Source organism: Paramisgurnus dabryanus, chromosome 22 (genome assembly GCF_030506205.2).
Source record: "Paramisgurnus dabryanus chromosome 22, PD_genome_1.1, whole genome shotgun sequence".
Classification (NCBI taxonomy): Eukaryota; Metazoa; Chordata; class Actinopteri; order Cypriniformes; family Cobitidae; genus Paramisgurnus; species Paramisgurnus dabryanus.
Window position 1 is genome coordinate 20,259,066 of NC_133358.1, and position 13,146 is coordinate 20,272,211.

Below are 13,146 nucleotides of genomic sequence, written 5' to 3' on the forward strand. Positions count from 1 at the left end.
CTGTAAACCAAAAGCTTCTCGGTCTTTTCAGGCAAGAATATTAAGAATAGCAAACCACACTGTTTATTTCAGCCTGATCTCACGAATTTCCATGTTATAGTCACAGAATATTTTGCTCATTTATCCATGTCATTGTCACGGATCTCCGCATTTTTCTGTGTCTGTACCATAAACTTTCTTTTCTGTGTCAGTATTGGTTACTCAATTGTTTTCCTATATTCTTACCATAGTTGCTTGGGTTTGGGCTTAGAATGACTTTCTGTTACATAAAATGACATTCTAACCCAAACCCACTTCTAACCCTAATGTCAGGCGACAATTGTTAAAAAATCTGGAAAAAATTTGTATAAACCAATAGTTAAAGTGACATCCTAAGCAAACCCCAAATCTAACCCCAAAACCCAAGCGACAATGGTTTAAAAATTGGAAAAAACAATTGAGTAACCAATATGTGAAACTGACACGGAAAAGAAAGTCCGAAAAATGCGGAGATCCATGACAATGACACAGATAAATGAGCAAAATATTCTGTGACTATACCACGGAAATTTGTGAGATCAGTTTGGTTTATTTAAATGCACAAACCTCTTTGAATGGAGTATCAAATACTTACGAATATTGATTGGATTCATTTCGTCCGATGTCGGGACAGTTGATCTTCTGGCGTAGTATGCGAATGATACAGATGAACAGGATGAAGTTCATCTGTTGTCGGTGAACAAAAACAAAAACAAAACAGCGGATCTGGATGTCACAATACAGCATACATCACAGAAATCACAGAAGGGTCACGAGGTTAATGGAGCCAAAGCAAAGTATTTATTAAAACTCAGGAACAAATCTATTAACAAAAGCACAGAACAGAAACACGGCATAAAGACTGCAGCGAGACAAATTATATTAACTCTAAGTAGATGAGATGAATGTACCGAATGTGTACTTTCTAGATTACAAAAACAAGCAAGGCCTACGTATGTAAAAGCTTTCTGTTGATTTTAGCATGTGTGTGTATGTAGCGGTCGACAAGAAGTGCTTCAGTATTTCAGCCAAAGATAGTAAATCAACGTAAAATACACAAAAACAATTGATAAGAGGGACAGATTTCATCTCTCTCTCTCTATCTCTCTCTGTGTTTGTAAAAGTAAAACTTTCAGTCATAATTGATATTTCATGTACTGTATTGGATCAATCCTGAATTTAATCACTAAATTAATCCGGCAGCAAACAGTACGTCAATAGGCAATCTAATTATATTAGGAGCATTAAAGTTTGATTTCACATTGATTTCAATTTTTGACATGACCTTACTCAATCAATATTAAAGATATTAAGGTTATATTCACAGACTGTTATTAACATGATGTAGGATGGGTTTATGTAGAAAACAAAAAAATGATTTTAGCTGGGTTTTCACAGCCTTGGTTTATATATAATTTAACCTATTATGCACAAAATATGCAGTACTTAAACTACATAGAGACTCCAGTAGCAGTCATCAGATTGTAAACTAGTCTCCATGGTGACCGTGAGTGACAATGAACATAATGTAAAATAGCAGCCTTATTTAATCATATTAATACTACTGACACGCCGGATACACGGTCAGAAAAAAATGGTCAAAAATGGTCCCTGCTGCTTCCAAAGAGTGCATATTAATACAGGTACCAAATGTATACATATGTGTACCTAAATGGTACGTATAAGGACATTTTTAAATGGGAACTACCCTAGTGACAGCTTGGACCATTTTTTTATTTCCTGATAGTTCACTCTAGTAGAGAAACATCATCTCACCAGGATCGAGGCTAATATCGGAGTTTTGATGATCCACCAGAATGGGTCAGAATTCTCAATTATATCCCAGCATCTGTTAAACAGGCATAAACAAAGTCATGTATACATTTCATCTGAATCACAGCTAAATATTTAACAAAAATGCATTATTTAGTCAAAGAGTACAAGAGCATTGACCAATGTGTTTATCTTACCCCACATCGTTGAAGTAAGCCTTGGCAAAACTCCAAGCCATGATGAAAATCGCTGGACCTCCTGTAGTGAGGTGAAATGAGAATGTATTTCAGTCTGTACATTAGTGGCTACCACTTTACATGGTTGCCTAACAAAAAAAATCAATAGGAAGGATAATAAAATAACTTGTGTAGGCCTAATTGCTATGACACCTACCCCAACCGATCAGAATGTACCACCAGAAGTACTTTCTCTCCGAGAAGAAGGAGACGGCCAATAAAGCATGAAGATAGAGACCTTCCACCAAGAGCCAGAAGAAACTCGCCATAATGCAATACTGGAAGAAGACGATCACAGCTTTACAGCCAACCTGATAATGAAAAGAAAGGGAAATGGAAATGACTTTGAATACATCATTCAGACCCTTGAGGGCTCATCTTGTAAAAGTGCAGGGACCTCCTGACATTTACAGCGATGATAATGGCAAATTACAGTCTTGTTATAGTAGGGGATGCATGCAAATGTTTTTTCACTAAGATGAAAACCATTTGTCGAATACCACCGGCACTATTGATAGAGACACAGAAATCTCATTCAGCATCAACTTTTACAGACTGACAGTCTCTGTAAACAAAAGTGAGTGAGAGTTGATTCAGTATTTAATTTAATCAGATTTTAATTATTGTAAAAACGATCACACTTTTTATAAATCTTATGTCCACATACAAAAAAAAAAGTTCTGTGAAAAATATAACCTTGATATTGACTAAGCAAGACCATGTGAAAGACTTAAATCGATGTGAACTCAAACTCTGATGCTTCTAATCTCATAATTAGATTATAAGACTTCAGCCTGCATGGATTTCACATGTTTGTCTTTTCGCATGGTCTTACTTAGTCAATATCAAGGTTATGTTTTCATTATATCCTAACACTTACTAATTTTGTTGTTGGCATGCAGAGCTATACAATGACAATAAAGGCTTTCAGTTGTTCGTTTCAATAACACTCAGCCTAACCATACCTTTAAACTTTTGATAGTCTTATTTGAGTTTTTGAGTTAAGTACAGATAAAGGCAGAAAGCAGAACCCAACAGAGATTCAGGTTCAGGGCTTTCGTAGCTGTGCTATTTGGGTAAAAGCTGGTGGGAGGCAGAGACAGGTTTGTTGAGGGAAGGCAACTGAGACATGGCAGGTAGACTGCAGGAGAACTATAAACAAATAACTGTGAGACAAAGCCACTCGAACGAAAGCAGACATGCATGGGGGTGGAAGCAAAAAGGGAAAACCAAGCAAACATACAAGCATCAAGCTGAAAATGCCAAGCAATCCGACTTCAGAAGCAAATGAATTTATAATGACTCCTGAAATCGAATTATTAAATATAAACAAAATCATCCTTCATTTGATTTATGAAACAGTCCAAACAACCTTGAAATACTGTTAATACTTTTTAATTATACATTATAATAAATACAAACAATACACACACACACACACACACACACACACACACACACACACACATTCTGGTTTCCATGTTTTGTGGGGACATTCCATAGACGTAATGCATTTTATACTGCACAAACTGTATATTCTATTCCCCTTACCTACCCCATTCCCTAACCCCAACCATCACAAAAACACTTCTGCTACTTCACATTTTCAAGAAACATCATTCTGTTTGATTTATAAGCTTGTTTCCTTATGGGGACATCAAAATGTCCCCACAAGGTCACAAAAACACGGGTATTCCTATCTTTGTGGGGACAATTGGTCCCCACAATGTGATAATTACCAGGTACACACACACACACACACACACACACACACACACACACACACACACACACACACACACACACACACACACACACATATACTAAACAAAATTATAAATGCCCTTCATTATTCATGAGCTTTTCTATGTACACAAAATGCTTATTTCTCTCAAATATTGTTCACAAATCTGTCTTTATCTGTGTAAAGTTAGGGCCACACCACAAGATTTTTTAAAGCAACACTATGTAGTTTTTTACCTTTAAATAATGTCTCTAAAATTATTTCAGTGATAGAACAACTTTTAACTGGACAAATTGTACTGTTGCTGCAACCTGAGCAGCCTCCTAGCTGCTACAAGCACACTCTGAAAGTGGCGGTGGAGGGTAGGAAACACAGCCCCGTCCCTCCCCCTGCCTGCAGAAGAGTGTCTGATACCAGGCACTTGTGCGCTTTTCAACCACATTGGGGAGCTGTAAGTCATTTTTACATGGAAACTACATAGTGTGGCTTTAAATCCACGCTTTTAACACAGTTTTTTCTATCCTTTTAACAAGTTTGTTCTAACATGATCTCACGGCAAGTTGTGTTACATTCGCAATTTTTTTTATTAATTTATACGTGTCCATGGCACACAATTCTGCTTTTTTCCGTGCCTTCAGCACGAATGTCTTTTTGTGTGTTTCAGTACAAATTTCTCTAAATAGTTTTTCGTGTCCGTGGCACGACTTTCTTTTTCGTGTCATTTTATGTATTGTTTTCTTAATTTTTTCCCCTTTTTTAAATCATTGTCCCTCGGGGTTGGGGTTAGATTTGGGGTTTGGGTTAGGATGCATTTTTATGTATTGGTTTCTACTAGGGCTGGGACAACGCGGCGAAGTAATCGACGACGTCAACGCAAAAAAAAACGTAGACGAAAATATGTGCGTCGATTCGTCAGACCCAAAAAGGCGGCGCCGTAGAGTAGTAGCAACGCGAGTGGCTCCAGTCCACGCTGGTTTCACAGCAAGTGTGAGCAGTGCGTAAGCGGCGCATGCTTTTTCAGCGCCCTTGTTAACAAGCATGCACCCCGTCGCATGAGGAGCGCGAGCTCGCGGCGCTGTTGCAGCAGTGCTGCGATCATTTCTGCGTCGGTACTGCTGCGCTGCTCATGCTCAATTAAAGTGAAAGTGCTTTGTTTATGGTTTAAATGCTCATGGGTTGACGCGAAAGAGTGTCATTTTACCATAAACGCTTTATTGAATGCTACCTGTGACTAAGAATGCATTATTTTGCACTTGTATAGTCTTTTTTATTTTGAAATTTTAAGAGCAATAAACATATATTGAAATGTTTACATTCAGATATGTAAATCAACATGTATAAATTGCTATTAGTTAATTAATGGGGAGATAATCGAGAATCGAATCGAATCAAATCAAAGTGTAATCGGACCAATAAAATGAATCGTTACATTAATCGATGCATCGAAAAAGAATCGCTAGATTAATCGTTTAAAAAATTATCGTTTATCCAAGCCCTAGTTTCTACATGTTTTTCTTCCGCTTTTAAACCTATTCTTACCTGGAGCTGGGGTTAGGGTTAAGATGTCTAAAAATTTAACAGAAAGTGATTTTAACCTCCAATGGTACATTGGTGACAATGGTAAGAAAATAGGAAAAAACTAAGAGGAAACAATACATAAAATTACACGAAAAAAGTCGTGGGACGGACATGAAAAACTATTTATAGAAATTTGTGTGAGTCACATGAATAAGACATTCATGCTCAAGGCACAAAAAAGCTGAATTTCGTACCATAGACATGAAGAATTAATTTAATTTTTTGTGACTACAACACAACTTTCCGTGAGGCCCCGACGTGCTTCCGAGAAGATTGAGAAGCTCTTAACGCACTGCGCACCACAGGATAATCTGTTAAGATAATCGGTTTAACAATGAGGACAAGATAATCTATCCACCTCACAGGGGTGGCATATCATCAAGATGATGATTAGACAGCATGATTATTGCACAGGTGTGCCTTAGGCTGGCCACAAAAAAAGGCCACTCTCACAATAATGCATGTCAGTGGTGACCCAGTCTTTGAAAACCCAGCTAAAGTCTTTGTTTTCTACATAAAATCATCCTACATAATGTAAAGAACATACTGTGAAACTATAACCTTGATATATTGATTAAGTAAGGTCATGTCAAAGATTGAAATCAATGTGAAATCAAACTTTGATCCCCTTAATCTCATAATTAGACTTTTTCCTGGATTTTTACATATTTGTTACCATTAACATTACATGTAAACATTTCTTTAACTCTTTTACCGCCAGCGTTTTTAAAAAAAGTTGCCAGCCAGCGCCAGCGTTTTTCATGATTTTCACCAAAGTTTAATGCCTTCCAGAAAATGTTCTTCTTTAAATATACAAACATACAATATAACAAATAAAAAAACAGACCCTGACTCTGCTTTCAAAAAAAAAAAAAAACGTTTCATCCTACCTTCAGTGATTCTTTTGTAATCAGCTTTTGAATATGGGTAGGTTTCTGCAAAAACACCACATTTTGAGCAAAAAGCAGAGATAATTCCATTTTTGTGACGGACTTCTCATAGAGATCCCATTCAGAGCGATCTTTAAAACAGACACGGACATGCAGCCGCTTGCCATATGGCAATACTTCCGGTTTTAAAAAGTTGCGGAAGGGTAACTTTTATAGCGGTATTGCGGAAAGACGGAAAATCTCGTCATTGGCAGGGAAGCATTTTCTCTTAATTGACGAGATATCTCGTCAATGGCGGTGAAAGAGTTAAAAGACACACAAAGAAGTGTATCTGCATAAAGAAAAACTAAATTACTAAATAGATTTTTGATGCTAGATTTGACAAGAATGCCTATATTAAGACACAATAAAAGTTTAATACACCAATGAAAAAGGATATAAACTATTCAAGCCATTTTTGTTTACAATGAGTGATCTACACGCAGTAAATCTCCAGGAAAACTCTCAGCCTCCCTGATCTTTGTGATCTGAGGATCAGACAAAGATTCACACATCTAAGACTCACTGCAACGCTCTTCGAATGAGAGCACATGCCTTACAGGCAGAAGAAAAGAATTGGGTGGATAAAGCAATCGACAGTTTAGATGGCAGAATGCACTGAATGATGCTTTTTCCTTACAGGCGTATAAAATGAGGCAGCACGGGATGAATGGATCCGGCTCATAGTTGTAATGTGCACAAATCATCCAAAATTACTCTGAGAGCCGCAGCCTCTTGCTCAGGGTGCACAGTCCCGAAAATAGATTGAAAGCTTTTGCCGCAGGCGCGGTCACACAAATGGCTAACAAGCACATACTCCAGCTTTTTATCATGCATTTATTATGGATCATATATAAAACCGCTGCAACTAATTTTATTTTACAATGCTGTTTTCTGGCAATCAGTCATGAGGCTTTTCCCTGTGGCCGTATTGCTGTTTAAAAGTGAAAAAAGGTTAATAAGACAGCTTGACACATAACCTGGATATGAAAGTTCACAGATTTTACATCAGATTAGACATACACAGGAAATATCAAAAGACCAGAAAAATGGTACAGCTGAACACTTTAGCCTAGCAGCAGGGCCACTGTGATAAGAAGCCAAGTGTTTATGAAGAAGTTCTGACTAATTTTCAATCAGTGGCCATCAAATGGCCAACAAGACCGCTGCATGATTACCATCAGTCTGCCAATTATGTTAAAGATCCAGATGGCCTGCCAAACATTGCTGCTTGTATACAAAGTGTTTTTTATCAAATGTTCTGTCAGAAAGACAAACGTACATCTACATGATGCTTAATTATGATGGTCCACGTCTAAATGGAAAAACAAAAATGTATTTTATAAAACATTTGATGAAATGTCTAGAGTATTAGACATTTCCAACAATATATAGTTTCTCACAATTAGATTTAGAATTAACATGCAAAACACTGAAATAAACTCTGGTGTCCCATATATGGGACAGAGTCAGTTAAAGGCGGGGTGCATGATTTCTAAAAGCCAATGTTGACTTTCGAAATCACCAAAACAAACACGCCCCTACCCCAATAGTATCTGGACCTTCTTACGATAGACCCGCCCCATACATATGCATCCCAGGCAATGATGTCGGTAAGTAGACACGCCCCTTACTGCTGATTGGCTACAAGTGTGTTTTGGTACTTTTTCAAAATTTTCTTCATGCACCCCGCCTTTAAGGGGTTAAAATCGTATTTTGTCATTTGTACCTTCAAGCTCTTGCCTTCCATGCATGAATGTCCATGCTGGTTTAAGCTGGTTAGTTCTGGTAAAATAAATTCCTGATGTCGTGTAAAACACAAAAGAAATATCCTGTGGTGTGAAATGACCCAAAATTGGCACCGCAACTTGTGATTTTCTAACAGTGAATGCTGTTTTGAGGGTCTACAACAATAATAGTTGGAAGTAAATGCCATCCAGAATGAAAGGTACAATCACTTTGGCAAGCTGGTTCAAACAGAGGTGAGTGAATTCTTCACCCTTTCAAACAACTTGAAGTTGGGCACATGGTTTCAGATGTACTGTACAATATGTGGTGCTACGACATACTTTAAACAGACTAAATAATATATATGTATATGAAAACATGCAAACCTGATCAGATAAAACATACTTTTGCACTCTGCTTGTGACTTTTGAAAAAAAAAGGTGCATGTTTGATGATTTTAAAAATCAGCACGTCATACAATATGTTTTGCTGTCATTTTCATGAGAAAAGAATTATAGATACATATAAATAAATAAATATTTCACCTTCAGAACTGCCTTAATTGTACGTGGCATTGATTCAACAAGGTGCTGAAAATGGCCCATATTGATAGAATAGCATCTTGCAGTTGATGGAGATTTGTGGGATGCACATCCAGGGCACGAAGCTCCCATTCCACCACATCCCAAAGATGCTCTATTGGGTTGAGATCTGGTGACTGTGGGGGCCATTTTAGTACAGTGAACTCATTGTCATGTTCAAGAAACCAATTTGAAATGATTCGAGCTTTGTGACATGGTGCATTATCCTGCTGGAAGTATGAGGATGGGTACATGGTGGTCATAAAGGGATGGACATGGTCAGAAACAATGCTCAGGTAGGCTGTGGCAATTAAACAATGCCCAATTGGCACTAATGGGCCTAAAGTTGCCAAAAAAAAACATCCCCCACACCATTACACCACCAACAGCAGCCTGCACAGTGGTAACAAGGCATGATGGATCCATGTTCTCGTTCTGTTTACGCCAAATTCTGACTCTACCATCTAAATGTCTCAACAGAAATCGAGACTCATCAGACCAGGCAATATTTTTCTAGTCTTCAACTGTCCAATTTTGGTGAGCTTGTGCAAATTGTACCCTTTTTTTCTTTTTGTAGTGGAGATAAGTGGGGTCTTCTGCTGTTGTTGCCCATCCGCCTCAAGGTTGTGTGTGTTGTGGCTACACAAATGCTTTGCTGCATACCTCGGTTGTAACAAGTGGTTATTTCAGTCAAAGTTGCTCTTCTATCAGCTTGAATCAGTCGGCTCATTCTCCTCTGACCTCTAGCATCAACAAGGCATTTTCGCCCACATGACTGCTGCATACTGGATATTTTTCCCTTTTCACACCATTCTTTGTAAACTGAGCAGATTGTGAAATACTCAGACCGACTCGTCAACAACCATGACACGCTAAAAATTGCTTAGATCACCTTTCTTTCCCATTCTGACATTCAGTTTAGAGTTCAGGAGATTGTCTTGACCAGGACCACACCCCTAAATGCATTGAAGCAACTGCCATGTGATTGGTTGATTAGATAATTGCATTAATGATTAATAATCCTTTGGGTGAGCGTACATATACATAAATACATAAACTGTGCTGGGTTTATCAATACAGGCATTAATAAACTTACAGATGCAGTAGAGCAGGTGTCAGACTCTTGAATGACATCATACAAGACCACGTCTTTGACAAAGACAGCAATGGCTTTCAGTATGAAGGACACGAACAGGTGCATGTGGATGTAATTCCGCGTGCAGTGCAGTTTCCTGTGGGAATACAGGGGAATGCAGTTATCCACACATAGTGACACCGAATCTATAATATATCAAGCCTGATAAATCCCCTGCCCCCTAATTACACCCTATCCTTGGAACTAATAGCAGAAAAATGACGGATAATTACGCTACAAATTAAATCCTAATTGAGCTTTCTGTTCCATGTAGGCGCCTTATTAAACAGATAATTCTTGTGCTGTTTTTATTTCGTTTTACATGTCTCTACTTACAGTAAGCTTGGGAATTCAAAATTGGATTTACAATTCAACACGCTCATTTAATATTCCCTAGAATGGTATGGCAGGCGGTACTACACTGGCAGTCCTCATTCACTTCACTTATATGGAAATAATGTGGCTTCAAAATAACAAACTTTGCGTTACGTGGAAAAAGAGTAGTCATACAGGTCTGAAAAGAGGTAAGTGATCAGATTTTCTTTTTTGGTTGAACTACACAAGCATCCCATCCAGGCCCGGCTTATTGCTATTTAAGGAAAGACTCTGATATTACAAAACACCTTAAACTTCATGTCTTTAGTTTACTTTACCCAAACCTCAGACTTGAAAATTATTGATTATTTCTGTTCACCGACCAACATTAAATAACCTTTAAACAACCTTTTACAGGTGTCCCCCATCAATCTCTGAACCTCGTACATGGTAGTTGTATACTACTCATAGACTGTAAAAGAAGATGGATGTAGTGTCCGTGATGTCACCCATAGGTTTCTGAAGATCGTTTTTGAAGCCAACAGTAGCCGGTGCTTGCCATTGCCATCTTGGCAGTGCATCACCACAGGTCTGTTGAATGCTTTATTCTGATTGGCCGAGAAATATTCCATGGGTGTTAATTAATTTTGTGTAAACCGCACACCTAACCTTTTAAATGTTAAAAAAATAGGCACCAAAGCAATGTTTGTGGTACCCATGGTATAAGCGTTGTGCCGCATTACCACCTTGGGTGTGCATTGTTTTCTTATAATTCAATGACTCATCGTCAATTATTTCTTACTTATTTGTGTATCTGTACCAAATCTTATTATGACCTTTTTAAAGAGTACTGCCCCAGTGACAGCTGGGGTACATATTCTGACAATTTTTTCTAACACTGACATTAAAAATACAGCACTTCTTGTAAATGTAACATTGGTTTCTCTGTGAGAATAAATAAAATGATCAGATCTGGAAGCTAAATACACCGTGCAATGGTGATTTGAAACATCTTCTTTGGAAAGTCTGAAGAATATTTACATATTTTTTAGACACTTTTATCCAAAGTGACTTACAGTGCATTCAAGCTATAAATTTTTTGTGAAGCCCTGACCTTTGTATTGCTTTCTCAATGCCCTACCAGATGAGCCGCAGGAACAAATCTTTTCCTATAAAACTGCTAAAGAAATAATAAAAATATTAAATTGTCCTTGGTGCATTTTTTTATTTACTGCTGGATAAAATCCTTTAATTCTTTCACCAAATGTGAATATTATCCTTGAAGTTAACTGTAATGTTAAAAATGTTTTCCAAACACTATTGTTAAAGAGCAACTATCATCCGATTCACATTTTTAAATTTCCTTTGGTGTGTAAGCGTGTATTAGTATGTTAACGATATGCAAAAGGTACAAACCCAGAGGTAAACGAAGACGCAAGTTATCGTTTCCAACGTAAATCTCTTTTCTTGGATTACAACAAACACACAAATTTTAGGCAACAGTTTACTTTCTGGGATTGGTGATGTGGACAAGACCGACATTATCATAATTCCTCCTCCTTCGGACTCACAGCCTGTAAGTTAACTAAGTTATATATATATAATTCCCATTCTGCAATTCTTCATAACTTACTGGAAGTTTATCCTTGAATTACAAGTCAAATCCTTGTGCATTCTATGTCCTAACACACTCTGGTATAACGCCTCTTGTGTGCTCATTACACACAGTGTGATATGACACAGTCAGCATGTTCTTAGACTCAGCGTGATTCAACCCTGTGTTTCACTGTCTGGCTGTCTGCAGGCCCCAGACATACCACAGATTTAGACAATACAAGAGTTTCATTTCACAAACTCCTAAAGGAACCATACACTTTTATATTAAAGTAAGTCCCTGCATTATACCTCCTTATACTCTTATAACATAAGGTGTGATCAGGTTTTCAGCCCCTATCAGTGAATAAAAGTCTGCATCAAACTGATTTACTCTCAGATACCCATGCTTAAGCCCGTGGCTCAGTTAAAGATAGTGATAGTAAACCGGATTACATTGCCGGGGATCTAAACAGTCCTGATCTACCATACTAGTGGCAACTTTTTCACTGATAGGAGCGATTGGGGGGTGGAGTGGATAAAGCATACACTCTAAAAAACAAACGGTGCTATATAGCACCAAAACAGTTGCTTTGGATCGTAACGATAGAAGAACCATTTTTAGTGCCATATAGCACCGGTGAAGAACCAGTGAAGCACCAGTGAAGCACCTGTGTAGAACCATATAGTGCTATGTAGAACCATATGTGGTGCTATATGGCCCCTATATGGTTCTACACTGGTGCTTCACTGGTGCTTCACTGGTGCTTCACTGGTGCTTCACTGGTTCTTCACCGGTGCTATATGGCACTAAAATGGTTCTTCTATCGTTACGATCCAAAGCAATTGTTTTGGTGCTATATAGCACCGTTTGTTTTTTTAGAGTGTAGGGTTGATAATTGAATGGAGAGAGGTATGAATTACCATCATTGTGCCTTTGAGCTATAGGCACTCCAACACAGGTTCCTCTGGGGATTGTTGTATTAAGTGTACTGTAAGTGGCTTTGGATAAAAGGCTTTGCTAATGACAATTAATGTGGAGGAGCTAAACAACTAAATCCTTACAATTTTTTGAGTAGTGCAGTGTCAGAGAAAAGGTACAAAAATAAATTTTCCCTAAGAAAGGTACCGTTTCTGTCGCTGGGATCGTGCCCTAAAAGGTTCATTTTTGTACCTTTATGGGTATACAACAAATTAAAATATTGTACCTTTTGTAGTACAGTATCATATACTGTAAGGATCAATTGTGTAACTTAAAGGGACACTCCACTTTCTTTTGAAAATATGCTCATTTTCCAGCTCCCCTAGAACTAAACATTTGATTTTTAACGTTTTGGAATCCATTCAGCCGATCTCCAGGTCTGGGGTACCACTTTTAGCTTAGCGTAATTCGATTAGACCATTAGCATTGTGCTAAAAAAATAACCAAAGAGTTTCGATATTTTTCCTATTTAAAACTTGACTCTTCTGTAGTTACATCGTGTACTAAGACCGACAGAAAATTAAAAGTTGCGAT

The 13,146-nt window shown here is 37.8% G+C and overlaps 1 protein-coding gene across 2 annotated transcripts in view; it reads right to left on the reverse strand.

Moving 5' to 3' along the window:
* The window catches only part of vipr1b (vasoactive intestinal peptide receptor 1b), a 75,228-nt gene that overhangs the window by 9,916 nt on the left and 52,166 nt on the right, over positions 1-13,146 (reverse strand). For both annotated transcript variants that reach the window (XM_065258141.2, XM_065258140.2), the window contains 5 exons: positions 9,684-9,819; positions 2,185-2,338; positions 1,989-2,049; positions 1,795-1,867; positions 614-705 (listed from right to left, as the gene is read on the reverse strand). In XM_065258141.2, the coding sequence (XP_065114213.1) occupies positions 614-705; positions 1,795-1,867; positions 1,989-2,049; positions 2,185-2,338; positions 9,684-9,819 (516 nt within the window). The remainder of the gene's footprint in view (positions 1-613; positions 706-1,794; positions 1,868-1,988; positions 2,050-2,184; positions 2,339-9,683; positions 9,820-13,146) is intronic.